General features: G+C 57.9%; 1 protein-coding gene across 10 annotated transcripts in view; it reads right to left on the reverse strand.

The window, feature by feature from the left end:
- ACSBG1 (acyl-CoA synthetase bubblegum family member 1) overlaps window positions 1-14,177 on the reverse strand; it is a 35,218-nt gene extending 21,041 nt beyond the window's left edge. For 5 of the 10 annotated variants that reach the window (XR_016218378.1, XM_051834644.3, XM_089310790.1 and 2 more), the window contains exon 1: window positions 973-1,934. Coding sequence is in view for 8 of the 10 variants with exons in the window: in XM_051834644.3 (XP_051690604.3) it covers window positions 973-1,421 (449 nt within the window). In the remaining 2 variants the exon portion in view is untranslated. Of the gene's footprint in view, window positions 1-333; window positions 461-972; window positions 1,935-14,002 lie in introns of those variants that run through there. The other 5 variants (XR_016218379.1, XM_051834647.3, XM_089310791.1 and 2 more) reach the window with 3 other exon arrangements.
- Window positions 14,178-22,586: the final 8,409 nt, after the last annotated feature.

Genomic DNA, 22,586 nt, shown 5'->3' on the forward strand with positions numbered 1-22,586 from the left:
CGGCCAGGCCTCTGTTCTGTGCTCAGTGAATGCTTACAGCCACGTAGAACTGTCTGGGCTCAAAGCCCTTGACCAGCTGTGTGGCCCCGGACGGGTCAGGGGGCCCCTCTGAGCCTCCGCTTTCTGCCTGTAACCCAGGGGGAGAAACGGGAAGGTGCGGGTGCTTAGTACTGAGTTGGCGCTCATCCCGGTGCCCAGTGGGCTCTCCTGGGTCCTTCAGGAGTAAGAGGAGACGGAGTGGGGAGAGAAGCCCCCAGCCCAGGCCGGGGGTGCAGGTGGAGGCGCTGAGCCTGGGGGCCGGGGTGGGGGGCAGCGGGGACCCTCGTTCCTTACGCAGTCCTCAGGCTGGCGCTGGCAGCCCTGAGCAGCAGCACCTCTGGCATGGTGGGGGGGAGGGAGCTGCGCCCCGCGCGCGCTGGCCCAGGACAGCCCCAGAGAGGCCTGGCTAGGCCCAAGCGCCCTGCAACAGAGACACAGCGTGAGTCACGGGCCCGGCCAGCCGGCTGGCCCAGGGGGCAGTCGCCCTCCCGCCTGGGCGGGGCTCACCAGCTCCTGCAATTTACAGCCTGTCGAGCTGGGCGCCAGGCAGAGCGACACCCTGCTCCGGGAGGTGGCCGCCTGGGGGCTGCTCCGGTCCTGGCCTGGAGCTTTCTACCGCGGCTGGCTCCCTGGCCTGGTCTTAGGTGTCCCCTCTCCCACGGAGGGGAAAAGCTGCCTTCCAGAAGCCTGGAGAAGGTACTTGCCGCCCCCGGGGGTGGGGAGGGAGAGGGGAAAGGCACATTACCGCCGCTTCCCCTGAACCCCCCCCCAGCACAGGGGAAGCCGGTGCCCCCCGCAAAGCCCAGGGCCCCCGCTAAGCGACCACTCAGTACAGAGGAGCTCCCCTCCAAGCTCAGCCCCTGCCAGCGTTCTCCTGCCCCCGGGACCTGCGCAGAGGGGCTGCCGGGAAGGCCCGCGGGCCCTGGCACTCACCTTCCTCCCGGGCACGGCGGCAGGCACAGGGCTCGCACCCCCTCTGCTCCCGCGGCTAATGCATGGTGCGAATGGGAGCCCGCGGCCGCTGTGCCCGGGGTTCTGGGTGATGAGGCAGTGGGGCTGGGCGTGCGTGGGGACCCGCCCAGCCCGCCCTGGGGCTGCAGGTGAGGTGTGGCCCTGGATACCTCTGACCCACATGGCACGGAGCCCCAGCTGCCCACCTGTGTGACGCTTACATAACTGGGGAGGCAGCTGAGGGACCTGCCGGTGCGGGTTGGAGAGGCAGTTTGCTGGCAGAGGTCCTCAGCAGAGCCTGGGGAGACACTGTTCCCGCCACGGGGCCCCCCACCTGGGAGCGGGCCAGGGCCCCCGGGGCTGGGCAGGAAGCTGGCGCTGGTTTTTTTTTTTTTTTTTTTTTTTAACCATTTTTTTCCTTTGGTAGTCATGCGTGCCGTGTCAAGCGTGCGCCTCCTGACATCCTCTCCACGACTCTGTCATGTAGGTGTCCCGAATGGCCCCATTTTCCGGACGCCCTGCTTTGGTGCTGTGCGGCCCGCGAGAGGCAGGGTGGGCACTGTATCCGCAGGCCTCCCACCCCGGCTCAGAGGCCAGGACAGGGCGTATGCGAGGTTCACTCTTTACTAACATCATAAAACTCAGCCAACCCTCCCTCCGGCGCCCGCCTCCAGAGGGCCCCTGTTTCCCAGGAACAAATGTCCCCACACCTTGAACTTGGCCTCCCAGTGCCCCCTCCCCCTCCCGCCTCCGCTACCGGCACCAGCAGGTTTCCGGCAGCTACTGGCTCTCTGCCAGCATCTTCTCAAACTAAGGACCCCGCCCGCCCTCCTTGGGAGCCCCTCCCTCCCATCCCCACCCTTGGGTCCCGGGGGGGGGCTGTTCTTGGCAGTGGGCCCCTTGTCCCCTTTGGGAAGTGCACCCACCCCTTCCTCTTTATATTACCACCTGCCAGCCACAGCTCCAGAACCCCAGATGGCCTCTGGGGACGCTTGGGATTGGATGCAGTGAGGCAGCTCCAGGGACGGGGGGGTGGGGGTGTGCAAAGGCCCTGTACCCCGTCAGGGGGCAGATGGCGGCCACATCGCAGCACCAAGCCTGGAGGTCAATGCCAGCACCCCAACTCCCAGGGAATGCTGGCCCCCACCCCTGCCAAATCCCCAAGGCCTCTTTTCCCAGCAGCCCTTGCCTGCTGCCATCTCGAAACACCCAGCTAGCGCTGGTCCAGAGCCCTGGTGGGTTGTGCACCTTCGGGAAGCCCCCTGCCTCCACCCCCCCCTCCTCGCTGCTCCGCTGTCCCCAGTCCCCCGCAGCCTGCGAAGCGCCCGGTGGGACTGTCCCTCTCCTCGCCCCTCCCCTCCTGCCCCCCTGGAGGCTGCACAGCGGGCACCCCGGACCTGGATCCTGTGCCCCAGTGGAGTTTTCTAATGGAGGAAGCGCGGGCAGGTGCTGAGCGCAGTGTTAAGGACGGACGACACTCGGGATGCCCCCGTCCCGAAGTGCCTGGTTCCGGTCCTGGCTCTGCCCCCGACCCCCGACGCCAGCGTCCTGTTCCTGCACACCGCCCTGGGAGGCAGCGAAGGACTCAGCCCCTGCCTCTCATGTGGGAGACCTGGATTGAGATCCTGGCTCCTGGCTTTGGCTTGGCCCAGCCTGGCCCTTGAAGGCATGTGGCAAGTGACGCAGTGGGTAAGAGCTCGTTCTCTCTCTCAAATAAATAAAATGAGTACATTAAAAAAAAAATCAAATAGAAGAGGATTGGAAACCTCAGAAGACAGAAAGTGGGGCCTTGGGCTGAGGCAGAGAATCTGCTAGGGACCCAGTCTCCTCCCACCCGGGACCTACCAGAGGACCAGACTCGGGGCAGGCACCCCGGTGCCCTTGACCAACAGAAGTTTAACAGGAGTAGGCCTCCCGGGGAGCCTCATCCCCTCCAAGGTTCATCCCAAGTCCACCTAGGCTCCTGCCTTGGCAGGTGGAGCAGTCTAGCCAGCCAGCTCACTTCTGACCCAGTTGCCTGTGCCTGGGGTGTCCTGGCACGTGGCACCGAATCCCACTGCCTGCTACCACAGCAGAGCTTGGCACGAGCTGTCCGAGAGCTGGGCCGTACCCAAGACAAAGGTGCTTGGACACTGGGACCCGTGGGTCCTCCCTCGGGACCTGCTTCCATGGTACAACCTTGGGTGAGTGCCAGCTATACGAGCAGGGTGGGGAGGGGAGACGTGTGATCCCCGCACGCCAGAGGGGGTCTTGGATTTTGAGTGCCACCTGCGGCTGCCCTGGCAGAGCCCAGCCCAGGCGATTTCGGATGCTCCCCACACCAGGAAGGGGTTAGCATGCCCCTTTCGGCTACTCGAGAATTGGCATTCCCCGAGCCACTTAGAAAACCTAAATGAGCGGAAAGATATCTTAGCATCAAGACATGGAATGTGAAGATGGTGACACCTGGGGCCGGCGCTGTGGGGTAGCAGGTAAAGCCACCGCCTGCAGCCCGTATGGGCACTGGTTTTAGTCCCGGCTGCTCCTCTTCCCATCCAGCTCCCTGCTATGGCCTGGGAAAGCAGTGGAAGATGTCCAAGTGCTTGGGCCCCTGTACCCATGTGGGAGATCCAGAAGAAGCTCCTGGCTTCTGGCTTTGGATCAGCCCAGCTCTGGCTGTTGGGGTCATCTGGGGAGTGAACCAGAGGATGGTTCACTGTCTCTCCCTCTCTCTGTCTGTAACTCTCCATTTCAAATAAATAAATAAATATTAAAAAAAAAAAACCTAAAAGATGGTGATACTTCTCAAGTTGTTGTATGAATCAGCACAATCCCTGTGCAAACACCAGCTGATTTCTTTGCAGAATTTGACAAACTGGTAATAAAATTCATAGGAAAATTCAACAAGAGACTCAGAAGAACCAAAACAATCTTTTAAAAGTTAATTATTATTGGCCGGCACCGCGGCTCGCTAGGCTAATCCTCCGCCTGCGGCGCCAGCACACCGGGTTCTAGTCCCGGTCGGGGCGCCGGATTCTGTCCCGGTTGCCCCTCTTCCAGGCCAGCTCTCTGCTGTGGCCAGGGAGTGCAGTGGAGGATGGCCCAAGTGCTTGGGCCCTGCACCCCATGGGAGACCAGGAGAGGCACCTGGCTCCTGGCTCCTGGCTTCGGATCAGTGCAGTCGCAGCGCGCTGGCCGAAGTGGCCATTGAGGGGGTGAGCCAACGAAAAAAAAAAGGAAGACCTTTCTCTCTGTCTCTCTCTCTCACTGTCCACTCTGCCTGTCAAAAAAAAAAAAAAAAAAAAACACTCAATTGAGGTCTCCTGCAAGGGTGTTAGGGACCCCGTTACTGAAAGCCAAAATCAGAAGCTGGAGCTGGGAATGGGACTTTGGGATGGCCTTAATTGGCATCGTTTTTTTTTTTTCCCCCTTTTAAGATTTATTTATTTGAAAGGCAGAGAGAGAGAGAGAGAGAGAGAGAGAGAGAGAAGAATCTTCTATCCCTCCCCAAATGGCTGCAGTGGCCAGGGCTGGGCCAGGTGGACGTCTGGAGCCCGGAACTCCATCAGGGCCGCCTTCTGCGGCTTCCCCAGGTGCATCAGCAGGGAGCAGGATTGGAAGCGGAGCAGCCGGGACTCGAACTGGCTCTCTGAAAATGGGATACCAGTGTCTCAGGCGGTGGCTTAACCTGCTGCACCACAACGCCCACGTAATTGGCATCTCAACTGCTGGGCTGAGTGCCTGCCCCACTGAACAATCTTGAAAAAGAATGAAGCTGGAGGACTTCTAGTTCCTGATTTCAAAGCGTGCAGCAGACCTACATGAATCCAAACGACAAGGACATAAGGATGAACACGCAGAAGAATGGAATGCGATGAGAATTCAGAGATCAGCTGAAGTCTGCAGTGAACTGGTCTTCAGCAAGCAAGGCAAGGCAGTCAAAAGGTAGGAGGAGCAGTCCTTCCGGCACCTGCTGCCCCGGCGACTCGGTGTGAGCGTCCACGCGACCGCACGTTAGCATGCCTTCCTCAGGCCGCACACACGAGTTAACTCAAGGTCTACAGAAGGTCTTCGGAGAAATTATCAGTGCATCTTTGTGATCTTGAGTTAAGCAAGACCTTCTTGGATAAGATACCAAAAGCGCAAGCAACACAGGGAAGAACAGATAAGTCAGACTTTGTCAGAGTTAAAATCTTCTGTGTTTCAAGCGATACCATCGAGAACGTGACGAGTTAGCTCACAGAATGACGGGAAAGTCTTGCAAATCGTACCTGTGCTACGGGAAGTGTATCTAGAACTCACAGGGACCTGCTACGACTCACTAATAAAAGGACAAAAGCTCGTTAGAGCTAGAGCTGAGGGTGCGCTTGGCCATTTCTCCAGAGATGTGCAAATGGACGACAGGTGCACTGGAAGGTGCTCAACATAACCAGGCGCCGGGAACTACAGATGTGCCAGCTCTCGTGTGCGGGACAGTGCTTACCACAAAGACAACAGTGCAGTGGGTGGGGATATGGAGACCCTGGGGGTCCCCCTGCTGCTTGTGGGGAGACCACCAGCACTCCCTGCTTTGGCCAACTTCCTGGCAGTTTCTCCAAGTGTTGTGCAGAGAGCTATCAGGCGGCTCAGCCATTCCACCCCAAGCCAACCCGAGAGAAACAGAAGCAGGTGCCCACACAACAACTCACACACAAGTGTCCCCTGCAGGATTCTTCATGATGGTCCAAAGGTGAGAACAGCCCGTGGGCGGATGAATGAGCTAACAGAATGGAACATTTAATGGGATAGCAGGTGGCCGTAAAAAGAATGCAGGACTGATCCATGTCTCAGTGTGCGTGAGCCTCAAAGACACGCCAAGGGAAGGGAGCCAGTCACCGCAGGTCGTGTCTCGTGATGGCCCGTGTAAACGAGATGCCCACAATAGGCAGATATATAGTCACAAAAAGGAGATTTTCTTAGGGCTACGTGGATTCAGGGGAAATGGGTAGTGGCGAAAATATTCAAAAGTTGATTGTGGTTATCGTTAAATAACTCTAACTTTACTAAAAATTTTCTTATTTTATTTTTTAAAAATTATTCATGGGGCCAGCGCTGTGGCATAGCAGAAAAACCTGCCTCCTGTAGTGCTGGTATCCCATATGGGCACTGGTTCAGGTCCCGGCTGCTCCACTTCTGATCCAGCTCGCTGCTGTGGCCTGGGAAAGCAGTAGAGGATGGCCTAAGTGCTTGGGTCCCTGCACCCACATGGGAGACCTGGAAGAAGCTCCTGGCCTCGGATCAGTGCAGCTCTGGCCATTGCAACCAACTGGGGAGTGAACCAGTGGATGGAAGACCTCTCTCTCTCTCTCTCTCTCTCTCTCTCTCTCTCTGGCTCTCCTCTCTGTGTGTAACTCTGACTTTCCAGTAAATAAATAAATCTTAAAAAAAAAAAAAGGATAGAGTGGCCCCCAACTCTGGGGATGATCTGTGGGGACTCCTGCTAGGTGCGGGGCTGGACGTAGAGACGCACCGTCCCAAATCCCCGCTCCCCGCGGGTTCCCGCTGCAGCTGACAGGGCTCTGGAGCCGGCGCCAGCCCCTGCCGCCGGCTGCTGGGTGAGGAGGATCCCCAAGCATCGTACGGGAGCCCCAGGGGCGAGGAACTAAGGTGTCTGCCAGCGGCCAGGGCGGAGAGTGGAAAAGGCTCCGTACCTGTGTGGAGCTGGCTCCTGGCGGATGCTGCGCCAGAGAGTGGTTTTTCTATCCCTGTGCCAACACCACACGCTCTCCAGCACCACGAAGGCACTTCAAAAAGTTCATGGAAAATGGATTTAAGCCACAAGTTAATTTTTTGCGCAAAAACAAAAATATTGAAATCCATGCCCACAAGCCGTCAAGTTCATGGGAAACGTGTATTATGGAAAAAAAATGCATGCATTTCAAAAATATTTTGCACCAAAACGAACTCTTTTTCTTTTGAAACATTTCTTTATTTGAAAGTCAGAGTGACAGAGAGAGAGAGAGAGAGAGAGAGGGAGGGAGAGAGGGAGAGAGGGAGAGAGGGAGAGAGGGAGGGAGGGAGAGAGGGAGAGACAGAGATGTTGTATCTACTGTTCACTCCCCCAGATGACCACAAAGGCCAGGTCTGGGCCAAGCTGAAGTCAGGAGCCCAGAAATCCACTCTGGGTCTCCCATGCGGGTGCAGGGGCCCAAGCAGTTGGGCCATCTTCCGCTGCTCTCCCAGGTGCATTAGCAGGGAGCTGGATCAGAAATGGAGCAGCCGAGTCTTGAACTGGTGGCTCATAGGGGATGCCAGCCCCACAGGCAGCAGCTTAACCACAACTCCACCCCACCACTGCCCTGACAGCTTTTAATTCTATTTTCCCAGGAACCTTTTGGAGTTTCCTCCTAAATCTTTTTTTTTTTTTTTTTTTTTTTTTTGTAAATGAAAAAGGAAAAGGAAAAAAAGCTTTGAGGGGCAGAGACACAGAGGGAGTGGCACACAGACACAGCCCCCACCCACTAGTTCTCTCCCCAAAAGCCCACAACACCCAGGGCTGGGCCAGGCCAAAGCTGGGAGTTGGGAACTCCACTCAGGTCTCCCCCGTGGGTGGCAGGGACCCGCTGCCTCTCTGAGCCTTGTCGGCAGGAAGCTGGGGCCACGATCGGGAGCTGGGCCTGAGACCTGGGACGCAGATGTCTTAATCACAGGCCACGGGCCACCCCTACGCCAAGTCTTGAAATCAGGTCGTGTTGGTTGTTTTGGTCCGGCCAGGTGTGGCAAGCCATCTCTCAGTGACTCCTGCCTTCTAGGCTCCTGTGGAATGTGGGCTGGTCCCAGCGACCCACTTCTAACGAGCAGAACCTGGCAGAAGCGAGGGGCCTTCACTTCAGAGAGCAGGTTATGGGAGGAGCATGCCTTTCATTCTGCTGGTTCTCTCTTTTTTAAAAAAATTTTAGTTATTTTTTTTTATTTGAAAGGCAGAGTTACAGCAAGAGAGAAAGAGGAGAGAGAATCTTCCATCTGCTGGTTCACTCTCCGGATGGCCACAACGGCCAGCTCTGTGCCAGGCTGTAGCCAGGAGCCTGGAACTTCATTCTCTCCCATGTGGGTGCAGGGGCCCAAGCACTCGGGCCATCCTCTGCTGTTTTCCCAGGCGCATTAGCAGGGACCTGAAAGGGAAGTGGAGCTGCCGGGACTCGAACTGGGGCCCATATGGGATGCTGGCATCGCGGGAGGCAGCTTAACCCTCTATGCACAGCACCGACCCCTGTTCTTTTTTTTTTTTTTTTTTTCTTGTTCACTCTGTTGGGGAGGCCCACGGAGCAAAGGCCTGTGGGAGACCAGCAACCTGCAAGAAGCCTGCCACCCACCCACCCACCCACCCACAGGAGCAAGCCGAGAAGTGCCTCCTCCCCCGCTGAGCCTCCTGATGAGGCCTGGCTGATGGTTTGATGGTGACCCCAGGGGAGACCTTGAACCACAGACACCTGGCTAAGCCACACCGAGATTCCCAACCCACAGGAGCTGTGAGATCACAATTGCTTGTTATTGTTTTTGTTTTCATTTTGCATCACATTTCCAGATGGATTAATATAAAAGCCAAAACTATAAAATTTCTAGCGGAACATTTATGACCTTGGCATAGGCAAAGATCTCTTGGAATGGACACAACAGTACTAACCATAAAAGAAAAAGTGAGGGGCTGGCATTGTGGCATAACTGGGCAAGCTGCTGCCTGTGACTCCAGCAGCCCATACGGGCACTGGTTCAAGACCCGGCTGCTCCACTTCTGATCCAGCTCCCCGCTAAGGTGTACCCTGGGAGACAGCAGCTGCTGTCTCAAGTGATTGGGTTCCTGCCACCCACGTGGGAGACCAGGCTCCCAGCTCCTGCCTGGTCCAATCCCAACTGTGGATGGTAGTTCTCTACCTCTGAAATAAAATAAATAAATAAAGTTGGAAAGACCCCAGGTTATACCTCCGCGTTCCACAGTGGAATACCTGGGTTCAGTTCTCACTCTGGCTCCTGATGGAAGTTTTTGGAAAACGCAGATCCTGGGAGGCTGCCCTGACGGCACAGGTGCTTGGGTCCCCGCCAGCCACACAGGTGACCTGCAGGGAGTGCTCAGCTCTCAGCGTGGGCCTGGTTTAGCTCTGGATGTTGCGGGTGTTTGGGGGTCACAAACCAGTGGATAGGAGTGTGCTCTCTCTCTCTCTCTCTCTCTTTCTCTCTCTCTTTCTCTCTCTCTCTCTCTCTCTGCTTCTCAAATAAGTAAATAGCTAAAATATATAAAATATATAGAAATTCCTAACAAGCCCTTGAAAATATCCTCAATGTCCTGATCATAAGAGAAGTTAAAACCTCACTGAGATATCACCATTCTCCCGCCAGGAGCGCTAAAATTCAAACAAGTAAAAAACCTCGCATTGACAAAGACATGGAAACGCACACAACCACCACTTTGGAAAACTTCTGGCAGCTTCCTTCAACACACATGTGTCTTCTGACCCAGCACTTCTGTTCCCAGGGATTTCCCCAGAAAAATGGGGGCGACAGAAGTCCACAAAACACCTGCTACGGGGACGTCACGTCAGCTTTGTCCAGAAAACCCCCAGCCTGGACATGAATAATGAAGCAGCTGTATTCTCAGCGACACCTGTGACAACCTGGGTGGGTCCCCTGAACGGTGTGGTGTGGAAAAGGAGCCAGACCCACAATGTCCATTCTGTTTGATCCCCAGTTGGCTGCAATGGCCAGAGCTGCGCTGATCTGAAGCCAGGAGCCAGGAGCTTCTTCCGGGTCTCCCATGCGGGTGCAGGGGCCCAAGGACCTGGGCCGTCTTCTACTGCTTTCCCAGGCCACAGCAGAGAGCTGGATGGGAAGTGGAGCAGCTGGGACTCAAACCGGTGCCCATATGGGATGCCGGCACTGCAGGCGGTGGTTTTACCCACTATGCCACAGCACTGGCCCTGATCCATTTTTTTAAAAAAAATTTTTTTGAAAAGCAGAGTCATAGAGAGAGAGATCTCCCATCTGCTGGTTCACTTCTCAAATGGCTGTAAAGGAGCCAAGGGCTTCTTCCAGGTCTCCCATATGGGTGGCAAGGGCCCAAGCACTTGGACCATCTTTTATTGCCTTCCCAAGTGCATTAGCAGGGAGCTGGATGGGAAGTGGAATAGCCAGGACTCGAACCGGTGCCCGTATGGGATGCCGGCGCTGTTTTGCCCACTGCACCACAGTGCTGGCCCCGCAGATGCATCCGTATTTCACAGCATCTTGGGGCCACAGTCTGAGCAAGGCCCTAGATGTCCTTTACATGGTCACAGCCTTGAATGTTTCCAAAACATCTTCCCAGCCGGTGCTCAGATGCACTTCAGACCCCTGGCAAGGAGCCAGGGTCATCTGAGGAGGGGGCAGGGCCAGGATGCAGGGATCTCTTCCGGGATCTGGAGTGGAGACAGAACACTGTGCCATCGCCACTGTCCCTGGATGAAACCATGTCTTTGCAGGGGTGAAGAGGCTGCAGGGGAGTTCCCTGTCCCTGGAGGGATCCAAGTCAGAGTAGAATGTTGTAACAGAATGGGTTGGACTCAATGAATTAAAAAAAAAAAAAGTCCCTGGGGCCAGTGCTGTGGCGTAGCAGGTTCAGCTGCCACCTGTGATGCTCCTATGGGTGCCGGTTTGTGTCCTGCCTGTTCCTCTTCTGATCCAGCTCCCTGCAAATGGCCCGGGAAAAGCAGAGGAAGATGGCCCAAGTGCCTGGACCTCTGCCACCCACGTAGGAGACTTGGGAGAAGCTCTTGGCTTGTGGCTTCTGCCTGGCCCCGCCCCGGGCACTGTGGCCATCTGAAGAGATGGAAGCAGATGGAAGATCTCTCTTTCAAAATAAATAAATCAATTAAAAATAAATTTTAGTACACGTGCTGCTGAAGCCAGGACAATTACATTACCAACATGGCGGCCACCATTGTGGCGTAGCAGGCTCAGCTGCCTTCTGAGATGCCAGCACCCCGTATGAGTGCTCATTCCAGTCCTGGCTAATCCAGCTCCCTGCTAATGCACCTGGGAAAGCAGCAGGGGACGGCCCAAGCGCTTGGCCCCTGCACCCACGTGGGGGACCCGGAAGGAGTTCCTGGCTCCTGGCTTTGGTCTGGCCCAGTTCTGGAGGTTGTGGCCATCTGGGGAGTGAACCAGTGCATGGAAGATCTCTCTCTCTCTCTCTCTCCCTCCCTCTCTCTCTCCCTCCCTCTAATTCTGACTTTCAAATAAAATTTTTAAAAAATGCATCTGCAGAATTTAGTAGAATGTTGCATCGAGGGCAACATGCAGATGAGTGTGAGTGTAACTTCTGTCCCTCTTTCTTTCCCTCTTTCTGTAACTTTGCCTTTAAAATAAATCTTTAAAAAAAAAACTCCAACATTTCAAAAACATGCATGATTGTGATAAAATATATAAGCTACAATTAGCCATTTTTAGGGTGGTATTTCCATGGCATTGATCACTTTCCTCTGTGTTTTATGCCTTACGACACCTGTCTCAATTACAGTCCGACAAGCACCCATAGAACTATTCCTCGCGGTCCACCCTAAGCTTGCGCTCCTGAGTGGTGACCCAGTGCCTGGCACGGTGCCGGCTGCTTAACAAGAAATGATTCTGACTCCCTGAGTGCACAGCGACAATGAAGATATCAGAGCATGAAGATAAAAGAGAATAACCGTGCCTCTAGGTCATGGGCAAGTGGGGGAGGTGGCTGTGGGGGCAGGAAAGACGTCCAGACCTAGAAGGCCTGGAATGTTCTAGATTCTTCCAGACACCTGTGTGATTATGCCCCCCCCCCAGGCTCCACACCCCAAAGGCGGGAGCTCGTTCCCTGGCACCCCAGGAGCTCTGTCAGGAGAAGGGCCTTGGCGCTGAGCCTGCAGCAGCCTCTGGGGACCGTCCCACAGCCTGGCTCTTGTGGGGCGTCCCATCAGCACCCCTGTCTTTGGGCAGGCAGTGCTGGGAGAGGCTGGGAGCCCTGATGAGTGTGGTTCATAGAGCCTCTCTCCTTGTTCCCCGACCTCCAGTCCACCCCAGGTCCAGCCTCCCCACTCGCTGCTGCTACACTCACCTCCCCAAGCCAGGCTCTGTCCAGGCACCTGCTGCGTCCATGCCTCTCTTGGCTCCCCCCACCCCCAGCCCCCTCCACGTGATACCTGGCTCAGCCCTGCTGCTGCCCTGGTCGCCACAGCCTGGCAAGGCCAGGACAAAGTGTTCCCTCCCCCCATAGGGCTTCCCTGGGCTCAGGGGGGCTGGTGGCTCTGCTGGAGAGGGGCAGTGGGCACCCCGATGGGTGATGTGGTCAGCGGCTGCAGCCTCCAAGGGCACAAAGCACACGAGCTATCAGGCCGGAGCCAGACCTGTTCCAGCTCGGCCCAGCCGGTTGGGCTTCTCTTGGCCTTGGCCCTGGCCCTGGCCCTGGCCCGGCTGCGTCCCCACAGCCCTGCTCTTGGTGCTGCACCAGAGAGGTCCGGGGCCAGGCTGGGGAGCGCAGACCTTCCTCTGGCTCTCTACTCTCCCCCTCTGCAGCCCTGGCCGGTGAACTAGAATACAGAGCCCTGGCCCCACAGTGTGGGCAGCTGGCAGGCCCAAGATAGTGCCCCTGGCAGCTGGGGTTGGCCCGGAGGCACCGGGAAGCTGAGAAAGAGAGAGAGAGAGAGAGAGAGAGAGAGAGAGAGAGAGAGAGAGAGGCTGATCCAGAGCTGGAGGAAGTCTCCCCAAGGGGCAGGTTTACCGCCCCCATTTTGCAGATGGCGAAACTGAGGCTCAGAGAGAGGGCGTGGGGCCCAGGGCCACAGAGCAGGCGAGGAGCAGAGCTGGACCAGAACCCAGGCACGTGCCTTCCCCTCTGAGCAGGGTTTGAGGGTCGCTGTGGCTGGGACAAAGACCCTCGTGCCTTTGCCAGCGTCGTCGCGGTACACCCACGGTACCTTCTAGGACACCGTCCTCTCTTGGTTTGCCCAGAGGATGACTCTGGGGCTCCGGGCCTGGGTTCCAGCCCTTCTCCTCCCCGTTGGCCATGCGGGCGGCCTCCCCTGCACCAGGCCTGGGCTGGACGCGGTCTGGTCTCCTGCCTGTGGTGGCTCCAGCCAAGCAGGCCCAGGCCTCTAGGGGCCCCAGCCACACAGGCCCCTCCGCCACCCCTTGTTGCCACGGGCCTGAGACCCAGCCTGTAAGAGACACTGGGCCCCTGCCGGACCCTCACTCTGGTGCGCAGGGGCCCTTGAGGACTGAACTTGAAGTTCATGTGCAAGGGTAGAGCAGCTCAGGGGGTGGGGAGTGGAGGTGGCAGCGCCCGGGGGCCTGGAGCAGACCCGGCACCACCTGCCATGGGGTGCGGAGGCCGGGCGAGCTCCCTCCAGGCCCTGACCCTCTGTGGGGTGGCCCAGGTCTAGGCCAGGGCCAGGTGTGGTGACATTCGCTCCCTTCCTGCCCATGCAAGGACACCTCAGGTGCTCTGGTCAGGAGCTGCTCGCCTCCTGCCCTTGGCCGGGCCCCTCCCTCACGCCGTGGGCCTGGCCATGTCTGCTACTCCCCGCCTCCCGGATCCCACACTCCTTGGATAGACGGCGGGGCCAGAGCGGGCACTGGTGAACATCTGATGGATTGAATCGGTACGCATCGTGCAGCCACCCCACTCAGGTGCACACGGGGCGCAACAGCCCCAGAGGGCCAGGAACTCCCCCAAGCCACCCGGCCCACGGGCGCCAGAGCCTCCCGCTGATCTTGACCTTGTCTGTCATTGGACCCCTGCCACGGGCCCCCAAAGAGACAGGAAAGCATTCTCAGCATGGGAGACCCCCCACCCCCAGCTCGCGATGTGAGCCGTCCTAGGGCTGTGCCTCTGTGGGCCTCCGCTGGGAGCAGGCCCTGCAGGGACTCCAGACCCCAGACCCCGGTTCCCGGCCCTTGCTGCCATTTTGCAGGGGAGAAGAGCGGCTTGCCCAGGTTCACACAGCAGAGTCACGGTGGAACAGGCCCCAGTGTCCGTGCGCAGAGGCCACCCACTCACCTGGACCCCAGGCTGTCCCTGGTGGTCGCCATGCTGGCGTCCGGCCTGCTCTCCTGGGGGGCTTCTCTGCTGTCCGGTGCGCTGGGGTCCCTGGGGGCACAGCCGCATCCAGCTCCAGAGCTGCGTGGCATCTGCCCGGCTCTCCCACGGCCAGGGCTGTCCTTGAGTGGGCCGTGGGGGCAGGCAAGGGGCGGGCATAGGGCGGGCAGGGGGCGGTGTTGGGGGGAGGCGGCCATGGGGCTGACCCAAAGGAGCCCATTTCCTCTCTATTTTTAGCAGCTCAAAAAAAAAAAAAAATGCCCCTCAGTGGCAAAGTTGCTCGGAATTAAAACTTTCCTTTTCTTTGTGGCTGTGTTTCATGGGAGAAGAGGAGAATATGAATGAGCTCAGTGTTTTTTGAGATGCAAATGCGCCCCTGTTCTCCCAGGAGGCCAGGCCAGTGAGCCCCCAGAAAACCTCCGGCCTGGCTTTAAAAGGCCACTTAAAGGGGCTTCCTCTCAGCACGAATCTGGACCCAGCTGTCCACACCGCAGCCACCGGGCCTGGCTGTCGGTGGAGTGTGCGCAGTGCGGCGCTGGAGGCCCAAGGGGGACCTAGGACCCTGGGCTGGGGAAAGGAAGCAGCCCTGGCCAACAGCGAGGGCCACCATGCAGGCCCCCACCCCCCACCCCGGGGAACACCTGACCGTGAACATGGTTCCGGCTGCCACACATGCGTGCACACACATGGGAAATTGGCCTTTTATGAATTAAATCCAGAAATCTCCACTCTGAGCTTCCCTGAGTGTTAGTTCTCTGGGCCAGAAAGTGGGTGGCCAAGAGTGGTAGAGGTGCAGCCCCCACACCCCGATCCCGGGGCGGGGCAGGGCGGGGCTGTGTGTGTGTGTGTGTGTGTGCAGTCCTTGCTCCCTGGGCTCTGGGAAGGCTTCCTCCTCCATCTGCTGGTTCCCTCCCCCGATGCCCACAGCAGCCAGGCTGGGCCAAGACCCACCACTCGGTCTCCCCCCAAGGGTAGCAGGGACCCAAGTCCTTGGGCTGTCTTCTGCTGCCTCCCAGGGAGCACATTAGCAGGAAGCTGGATGGGAAGTGGATGTGGGATTCTATCTCGGGCATCCCTAGCAGTGGCTTAGCCTGCTGCACCCCAATGCCGAGCCGTTGTCCTCTAAGGATACCAGTCACTGGGCCAGTCCTGTACAGCTCCCTGCTCACTCATCACATCTGCAAAAACTCTTTGCCAAGAAGCTCGCGTCCTGAGGCCCTGGGTAGACACAGGTTTGAGGCAGACACAATTCAATCCTGCAGAGATTTGCTATAGGAGCAGTGGGCAGGATTCCTATGAGATGCCCCCAAGAGGGGCTGCAGGTCCAGCCTGGCCACAGGGCATCCAGTAAAGTCCACAGCGCTGGACTCAGCCCTCCGAGGCTGCCTGGAGAGTCCTGCTCGGGGCACAGTGGATCGGAGGTGTGGGGGCAGGGGCTGGGACCCCCCACCTTGGTGGTTTTGGGCAGCCGCCCCGTCCTGCTCTGGGACAGTGGGGAGGAGAACAGAGGAGAGGCTGGGTCTGCTTGCTCCCTCTCCCTCCCAGCTGCTGGCTTTTGGTAGCTGCTGCGTCCTTGTCCTTCGGCCCACCCCAGGGTTCCCATGGGACAGCAGCTCCTCCCCCCGCCTGGCAATCCCCACAGAGGCCTGCATGTGACAGTGGGGGAACCCCAGGAACAGGGAACCCCCAGATTGGAGTGCAATTCTTGCCTTTCTGCTTATAAGCTGGGTGAGCCCCAGCGTGGACACAGGTGGGCGTGGGGGTGGGGGTGGGGGTCTGTGATAATGGCTTTTTGAAGGTGGCTGTGAGGATCGAAGCTGAAGATGGGAACAGGGCCCGGCGTGGAGCCTGCCACTGGGAGGGGCGGCCTTGCGGCACTGTTCCGTCTCATGGGGTCACCATGTTTTCGATGGGCTCCCCGACCCCTGCCACTCATGTGCACCTCAAGGGGACTGAGCTCCTCCTCTGGCCCACAGGGAGGCAGAGGTGGCAACGCCCAGAAGCTGTGGCCCCCAGCAGGCAAGCAGAGCCTGTGCCTTCCCTGGCAGATTAGATACCATGATGGGGCTGGCACAGGTTGGGAGGTGGGGAGGACGGGGCACAGCGTGTGCTGAGCGGGAGGCCTCGTCCTCCGTCAGCCCTGGGTGAGCAGCCTGCAGCAGCCCCAGCCTGTGGGAGCCGCCCAGAGCACCCTGGGAACCTGGGCCTCCAAGGGCAGGCAGGTGGCCACGGAGGTGGCACCTGCTGAATGCCTCCTCCTTTTTTAGGATTTTTTTTTTATTTGAAAGGCAGAGGGAGATACAGAGAGAGATTGTACATTCACTGGTTCACTCTCTAATGGCCACAATGGCTGGAGCTGAGCCAATCCGAAGCCAGGAGCCTGGAACTCCATCCAGGCCTCCGGCATGGGTGCAGGGGCCCAGGCATTTGGGCCGTCGACTACTGCCTCCCAGGGTGCACAGTGGCAGGCAGCTGGATTGGAAGTGGAGGTGGGGCACTTTGATATGGGATGATACTGGATGTTCCCAATATACAGTCCTCATCTCTCTCCTCCCTACCGCCACCAGTATTTGCTTAAATATTTCCCAGAAAGGCCTCCCGACCACCTAATCTCAAGCACAGCCCCCTGCCCGGTACCCCATCCACTTTCTGTCTGTCTCTCGCCGTTGCTCCGACCGTCATCGCGTGACCGTCTACGGTGTGGGGACCCGTCTGCCACAGCAATGCTGTTGGAGGCAGGGACTTCTGATTGTCTTGTTCCTTCTCTACCCGCCAGACTCCAGAACAGTGCCTGGCCCAGAATAGGTGCCCGGTAACTATTTACCCAACCAGCGGCCGGTGACCTGCGAGTGTGCCGTGCTGCGCTGTGGGCCCTGCCCAGCAGCGTGGAAAACAACCTCTTGGGAAATGGTTCCAAGCAGAGTCAGAGACTCTGTGTGTCCTAGTCCACTTCCTGTGACTATAAGGAAGTGCCCGAGGCAGGCTAAGTTTATAAAGGGAAGAGGTTTGATTCAGCTCATAGTTTTGGAGGCTGGAACTCCAAGGTCGAGAGACCCCATGGATTTGGCCCCCCAGGGTATCCTGGTGTGCAGGAGTGAGAGTTCACGGTGGGAAGGAGTGGGGAGGGGTCTGTTGCAGGCTTCTGTAGGAACTCACTCCCCGATTACCCACTCGGCGGCCCCAGGGGACACATGAGGTCCCGGCCTGTTAAAAGTCTCACCATCTCTCATGCCGCCACAGTGTGAACCAAGCCCCCACCAGGGGAGTCCCTGGGGGATACTCTGCCCCAACCACAGTGCCACGTCATAGGAAACACGACAGAGACCCGCAGGCACTGGGCACAGCCGTTAGGACACTGCTGGGGACGCCTGCAGCCCGCAGCGCAAGGCCAGGATTCCAGGCCCAGGTCCACTTCCCGTTCCACTCCCTGCTACCGGGCACTCTGGGAGGCAGCAGGAGATGGCTCTAGTACTTGCCCCCCCCACCTGCCACCCAGGAGGGAGACCTGGGTAGGGTTCTGGGCACCTGGTTTTGCCGTATTTGCACTACTCAGCTATCGTCCATAATTTCATATCTTTCTTTTTAAAGATTTTATTTGAAAGAGTTACACAGAGAGAGAGGCAGAGAGAGAGAGAGAGAGAGAGAGAGAGGTCTTCCATCCGATGGTTCACTCCCCATATGCTGCAATGGCCAGAGCTGCGCCAACCCAAAGCCAGGAGCCAGGAGCTTCTTCCAGGTCTCCCATGCGGGTGCAGGGGCCAAAGGACTTGGGCCATCTTCCACTGCTTTCCCAGGCTGTAGCAGAGAGCTGGATGGGAAGTGGAGCAGCCAGGTCTCAAACCAGCACCCATATGGGATGCCGGGGTTCAGGCCAGGGCATTAACCTGCTGTGCCACAGCGCTGGTCCCCATCGATTCCTATTTTTCTTCACCACGACTCACCCTTAAAATTTAGCTCCCTGCTAACGGCCTGGGCAAAGTAACAGAAGATGGCCTAGTGTTTGGGCCCCTGCCAGCCACGTGGGAGACCCAGATGAAGCTCCTGGCTCCAGCCTGGCCCAGCCTGACAGTTGTGTCCATTTGAGAGTGAGCCAGCAGATAGAAGATTCCCTCTGTGTCTCTCCTCTCTCTGTAACTCTTCGAAATAAATAAATGAAAGTCTTTGTTTAAAAAAAAAAAAAAAAACTCTGTGTCCAGAGTAGGCACTTCAGATGCCCATGTCCTACATCAGAGAACCCGGGTTAACCCCCAGCTCTGGTTCCTAACTTCAGCTTCCTGGTGACGAGGACCCAGGGAGGCAGCCTGGTGGCCCAGGTGTGGTCTCCTGCCACCCATCCAGGGATACCTGGATTGCATCCCCAGCTCCCAGCTTCAGTAGTCCTGGCCCAGCCCTGACCACTGTAGACACTTCAGGAGCGGACCAGGGGATGGGAGCTCTCTCCCAAATAAATAAAATAAAATGTGTGACCATTATACCACCTGTAATATTTTATCATGGGACAGTTTTGGAATCAACTCTAGAAAAAGCGTGGTGCCCTTGCTTTTGTTTCCATGAAAGGAGGGAGTGTTATTGATCCTGACAAGGTACAGCTGGGAGAAGGTGGGCGGTGGGCGGCAGCAGGGGTCGCTCAGACCCTCATGGTACACGGAGGGCCATTGCCGTACTGGAACCATGGGATAGCAAGCATTAGAAGGCGGCCAGAGGGAGCTCCGAGGAGTGAGGGGCCTGGTTGCACACAGGTGTCATTTATGGCTGGTAGATCCAGCTGCAGAGAGAGGAGGGTGTGTTTTACACGCTGGAGAGAGAGGCAGGAAGGACAGACACTTTAAAGAAAGGGGCCAGGAGCCAGCGCTGTGGCACAGCGGGTTAACCCGCCACTTACAGTGCCTGTGCTGCACATTGCAATGTCTGGTTCGAGTCCCGGCTGCTCCACTTCCGATCCAGATCCCTGCTAATGCTCCTGGGAATGCAGCAGAGGATGGCCCAAGTGTTTGGGTCCCTGCCACTCACATGGGAGACCCGGATGGAGTTCCAGGCTCCTGGCTTCAACCAGGCCCAGCCCTGGCCTGGCCATTGTGGCCATTTGGGGAGTAAACCAGTGCATGGAAGATATTCTCATTTCTCTCTCTCTCTCTCTCTCTCTCGCTCAAGCTCTCTCTCCTCTTTCAAATAAATAAATCTTTTAAAATTTTAAAGAAAGAAGAAAAGGGTGCCCCTGGGCCTGGAGCAGTGTTGCTGTTTTTTGTTTTGTTTTGTTTCTTTAACAGGCAGAGTTAGATAGTGAGAGAGAGAAAGAGAGAGAGAGAGAGAGAGAGAGAGAGAGAGGTCTTCATTTTTCCGTTGGTTGACCCCCAAGTGGCTTCTTCGGTTGGTGCTGTGCTGATCCAAAGCCAGGAGCCAGGTGCCTCTCCTGGTCTCCCACGCCGGTGCAGGGCTCAAGCACTTGGGCCATCCTCCACTGCACTCCCGGGCCACAGCAGAGAGCTGGCCTGGAAGAGGGGCAACCGGGACAGAATCCGGTGCCCTAACCGGGACTAGAACCTGGTGTGCTGGCCCCGCAAGGCAGAGGATTAGCCTAGTGAGCCGCGGCGCCAGCCTGAGTTGCTGTTTTTTAACATCAGTTCTTCCAGGCTAAACTTTTGATAGCGTGGACGTGCATTGCTAGGATTCGATTTGTCTTCCTTTTGAAGTTTTCAAATACTGCACCTGGGACCCGGCTTGAGGCCCACAGGAGCAGCAGAACGATGGGCTTCTGCTGACCCCTGCTGGCCACAGCGCCTCCTTCCTGCCCAGGGTTTCCAAGAGCCCAGGCTGCCCCATCACCACTGCCAGCCCCAGACACACACACACACACACACACACACACACACACACACGCCCAGGACTCCTCCATCGGCCTGCGGTGAGCCCTGGACACGGGGCTCAGGGCTCAGCTGCCAGACCCCAGCGCTCTTCCCGGGTTCCTGTCCCGGGTTTGGGGCCCAGGCTCGGGGGTGACTTTGCTGCAGCTCCGAGGCGCCCCTCCTGCAGGCACAGAGGAGAATCTGTGAATGGTGTTTGGTCTGCAGCCATCAAGTCCTGTGGAGGAGGAGATGAGCGGGAGCAAACGCAGGTGCCTGGCCACCCTCTGTAGGGTCTGTGCCTTCCTGCCCACCTGGCTCGAGGCCGTGAGACCTGCGTTCTCAGGAGCCGGCGGGGAGGCTGCGGAGGGGGAGCACAGTGGACCGCCCAGGCCAAGCCGCCCCCCCACCCCAGTCTCAGTGTCTGCTTCTGAGGAAACTGAGGCACAAAGACAGGACGTAGCCTAGCCGGGCGAGACAAGGGCTTGTGGCATTGGACAGCGACACGGGGTGTGTCCGGGGACAGGATACCTCCCTGTGGCACAGACCTCCAACATCAGGCTCCCAGAAGCAGGTGTCTGAGTCCTTGCCAGCGTCCCAGGCCACCGGGAGGCCAGGGCAAGGCAGGCTGGGGCAGATCAGCCGTGCTCACCGGGGGAGCTGTACACACAAGCGTGGAGAGGTGCTGCCTGCCCAACCCCCACGTCCTCCTTAAAGACAAACCCCCAAGATGTGGGGAAGGGGGCAGGGGGCAGGCGGGGGTGGGGTGGGGGAGACAAGGGAGGCACGATCAGCAGCCCACAGGGTGGGAACCCCCCCCGGCTCCTTTATGTCCACAGGGCCCTGGCTGGGAAAAAAAGGGTTAAGTTCAGGCTTAGGGGTCAGTGGCTGTTTGCTGACCTCCGGAGACAAGGGAGGGAGGTCACAGTGCCTGCTCTGAGGCAGTGCGAGGAGCCCCAGGCTGCTGACCAGGTTACAGGCCAGGGAACAGGGCCTGCTTGTTCCCAAGGAGCCAGGGACCTCCCTGTGCAGGGCACAACCGCGGCTGACCAGACCGGCGCCCTTTACTGTCACGCTGCCCAGGGACCGAAGAAACCAGGTTTTTCTTTTCCCAAGCAGGGATCTGACGTCCCCAAGGCTCAGTTCCAGAGCTCGGCTGTTTGCAGGGGGGCAGGACGGGTGTTGGGGAGGTCTCTGAGGCATAGACCTAGTTCGCCCCTTGCCCTCTGGAAGGTAGAGCAGAGCCCCAGGCAGGGGGAGCCATGGAGTCAGCCCAGGATCAGCCCCTCGGGAAGCCCCAGGCACGCAGGGCTGCGGGAGGCCTTGTCAGGGGAGGTGAGGACCCAGGGGTGAGCCAGCCCTGCACTCGCTGCCTTGCAGGGATGGTCCAGGCCCAGCAGGCCGACCTCCAGCAGCTCCGGCCTTTCCTACCTCCTCCTGGGTTCCAAGGAGCACCCCCAACACCCACCACCAGCTAAGGTGCAGGGGGGCCTGGCCTTGCTGTGAGCTCCGTGGTCACCCTCAGCCAGATGGGCACAAGTAAACGTGGCGGGTCCCTCCCTCCACCCCTGCCCTTCGCGTCTGATTGTGCCAGTGGACACCATGGGGACACAGCACAGAGCAGCCCTGGGCTGCGTGCATGAGATCCAGCCCGGCTAGCAAGCGAGTCCCAGTCGCCAACAGCATCACAAACAGTACTGCTTTTCTTTTCTTTCTTTCTTTTCTTTTTTCTTTTCTTTTCTTTTCTTTTTTTTTTTTTTTTTTTTTTTTTTTTGACAGGCAGAGTGGACAGTGAGAGAGAGAGACAGAGAGAAAGGTCTTCCTTTGCCGTTGGTTCACCCTCCAATGGGCGCTGTGGCCAGCGCGCTGCGGCCGGCGCACCGCGCCTATCTGAAGGCAGGAGCCAGTTGCTTCTCCTGGTCTGCTGTGTGGGTGCAGGACCCAAGCACTTGGGCCATCCTCCACTGCACTCCCAGGCCACAGCAGAGAGCTGGCCTGGAAGAGGGGCAACCGGGACAGAATCCGGCGCCCCGACCGGGACTAGAACCTGGTGTGCTAGCACCGCAAGGTGGAGTATTAGCCTAGTGAGCCGCGGCGCCGGCCAAGTACTGCTTTTCTAAGCAAACTCTTTTTAAAATTTTTTTAGAAATTCCAACATTTGTTTGCTTTTCTGAGAGGTAAATGAGGCTGGGCCTGGAGGCCCCAGGGGATGCCCGTTGCCTTTAGTCGGCAGGAAGGGGCCGGAGAGCAGGAGATGAGAGGCTTAGAGGCCTGAGACTGGGTTCACGCTCTGCTGCCTTCCCAGGTGCGTGAGCAGGAAGCTGGATCCGAAGCAAAGCAGCAGGGACTCATTCTGGCTCTCTGATATGGGACGCCGGCATCGCCAGCAGCGGCTTACCCCACCGCACCACAATGCTTGCCCAAGGGTTTTTGATTACGTAATTTATGTACGGTATATATTCACACACACACAGACACCTGTTCATGTCTACGGATGCAGCCGTGTATTGCTTGACAACAGAATCAGCTGTGCTGTCGCTGAATGGTCACACATTCTACTCGCACAAACCAAGATGGGGCTGACATTACCGTGAGATAAACTGCCAGGCCCAGCGGCACACAAGCAGCTCACCATGGACACCAAGGTGACCTTCCACACCTCTCACGGTCCTACGACGCACCTGCTCTTTTACAGGCAGAGAGAG

Source organism: Oryctolagus cuniculus, chromosome 12 (assembly GCF_051225735.1).
Source record: "Oryctolagus cuniculus isolate XC-2025 breed Fujian yellow rabbit chromosome 12, ASM5122573v1, whole genome shotgun sequence".
NCBI classification, from domain to species: Eukaryota; Metazoa; Chordata; class Mammalia; order Lagomorpha; family Leporidae; genus Oryctolagus; species Oryctolagus cuniculus.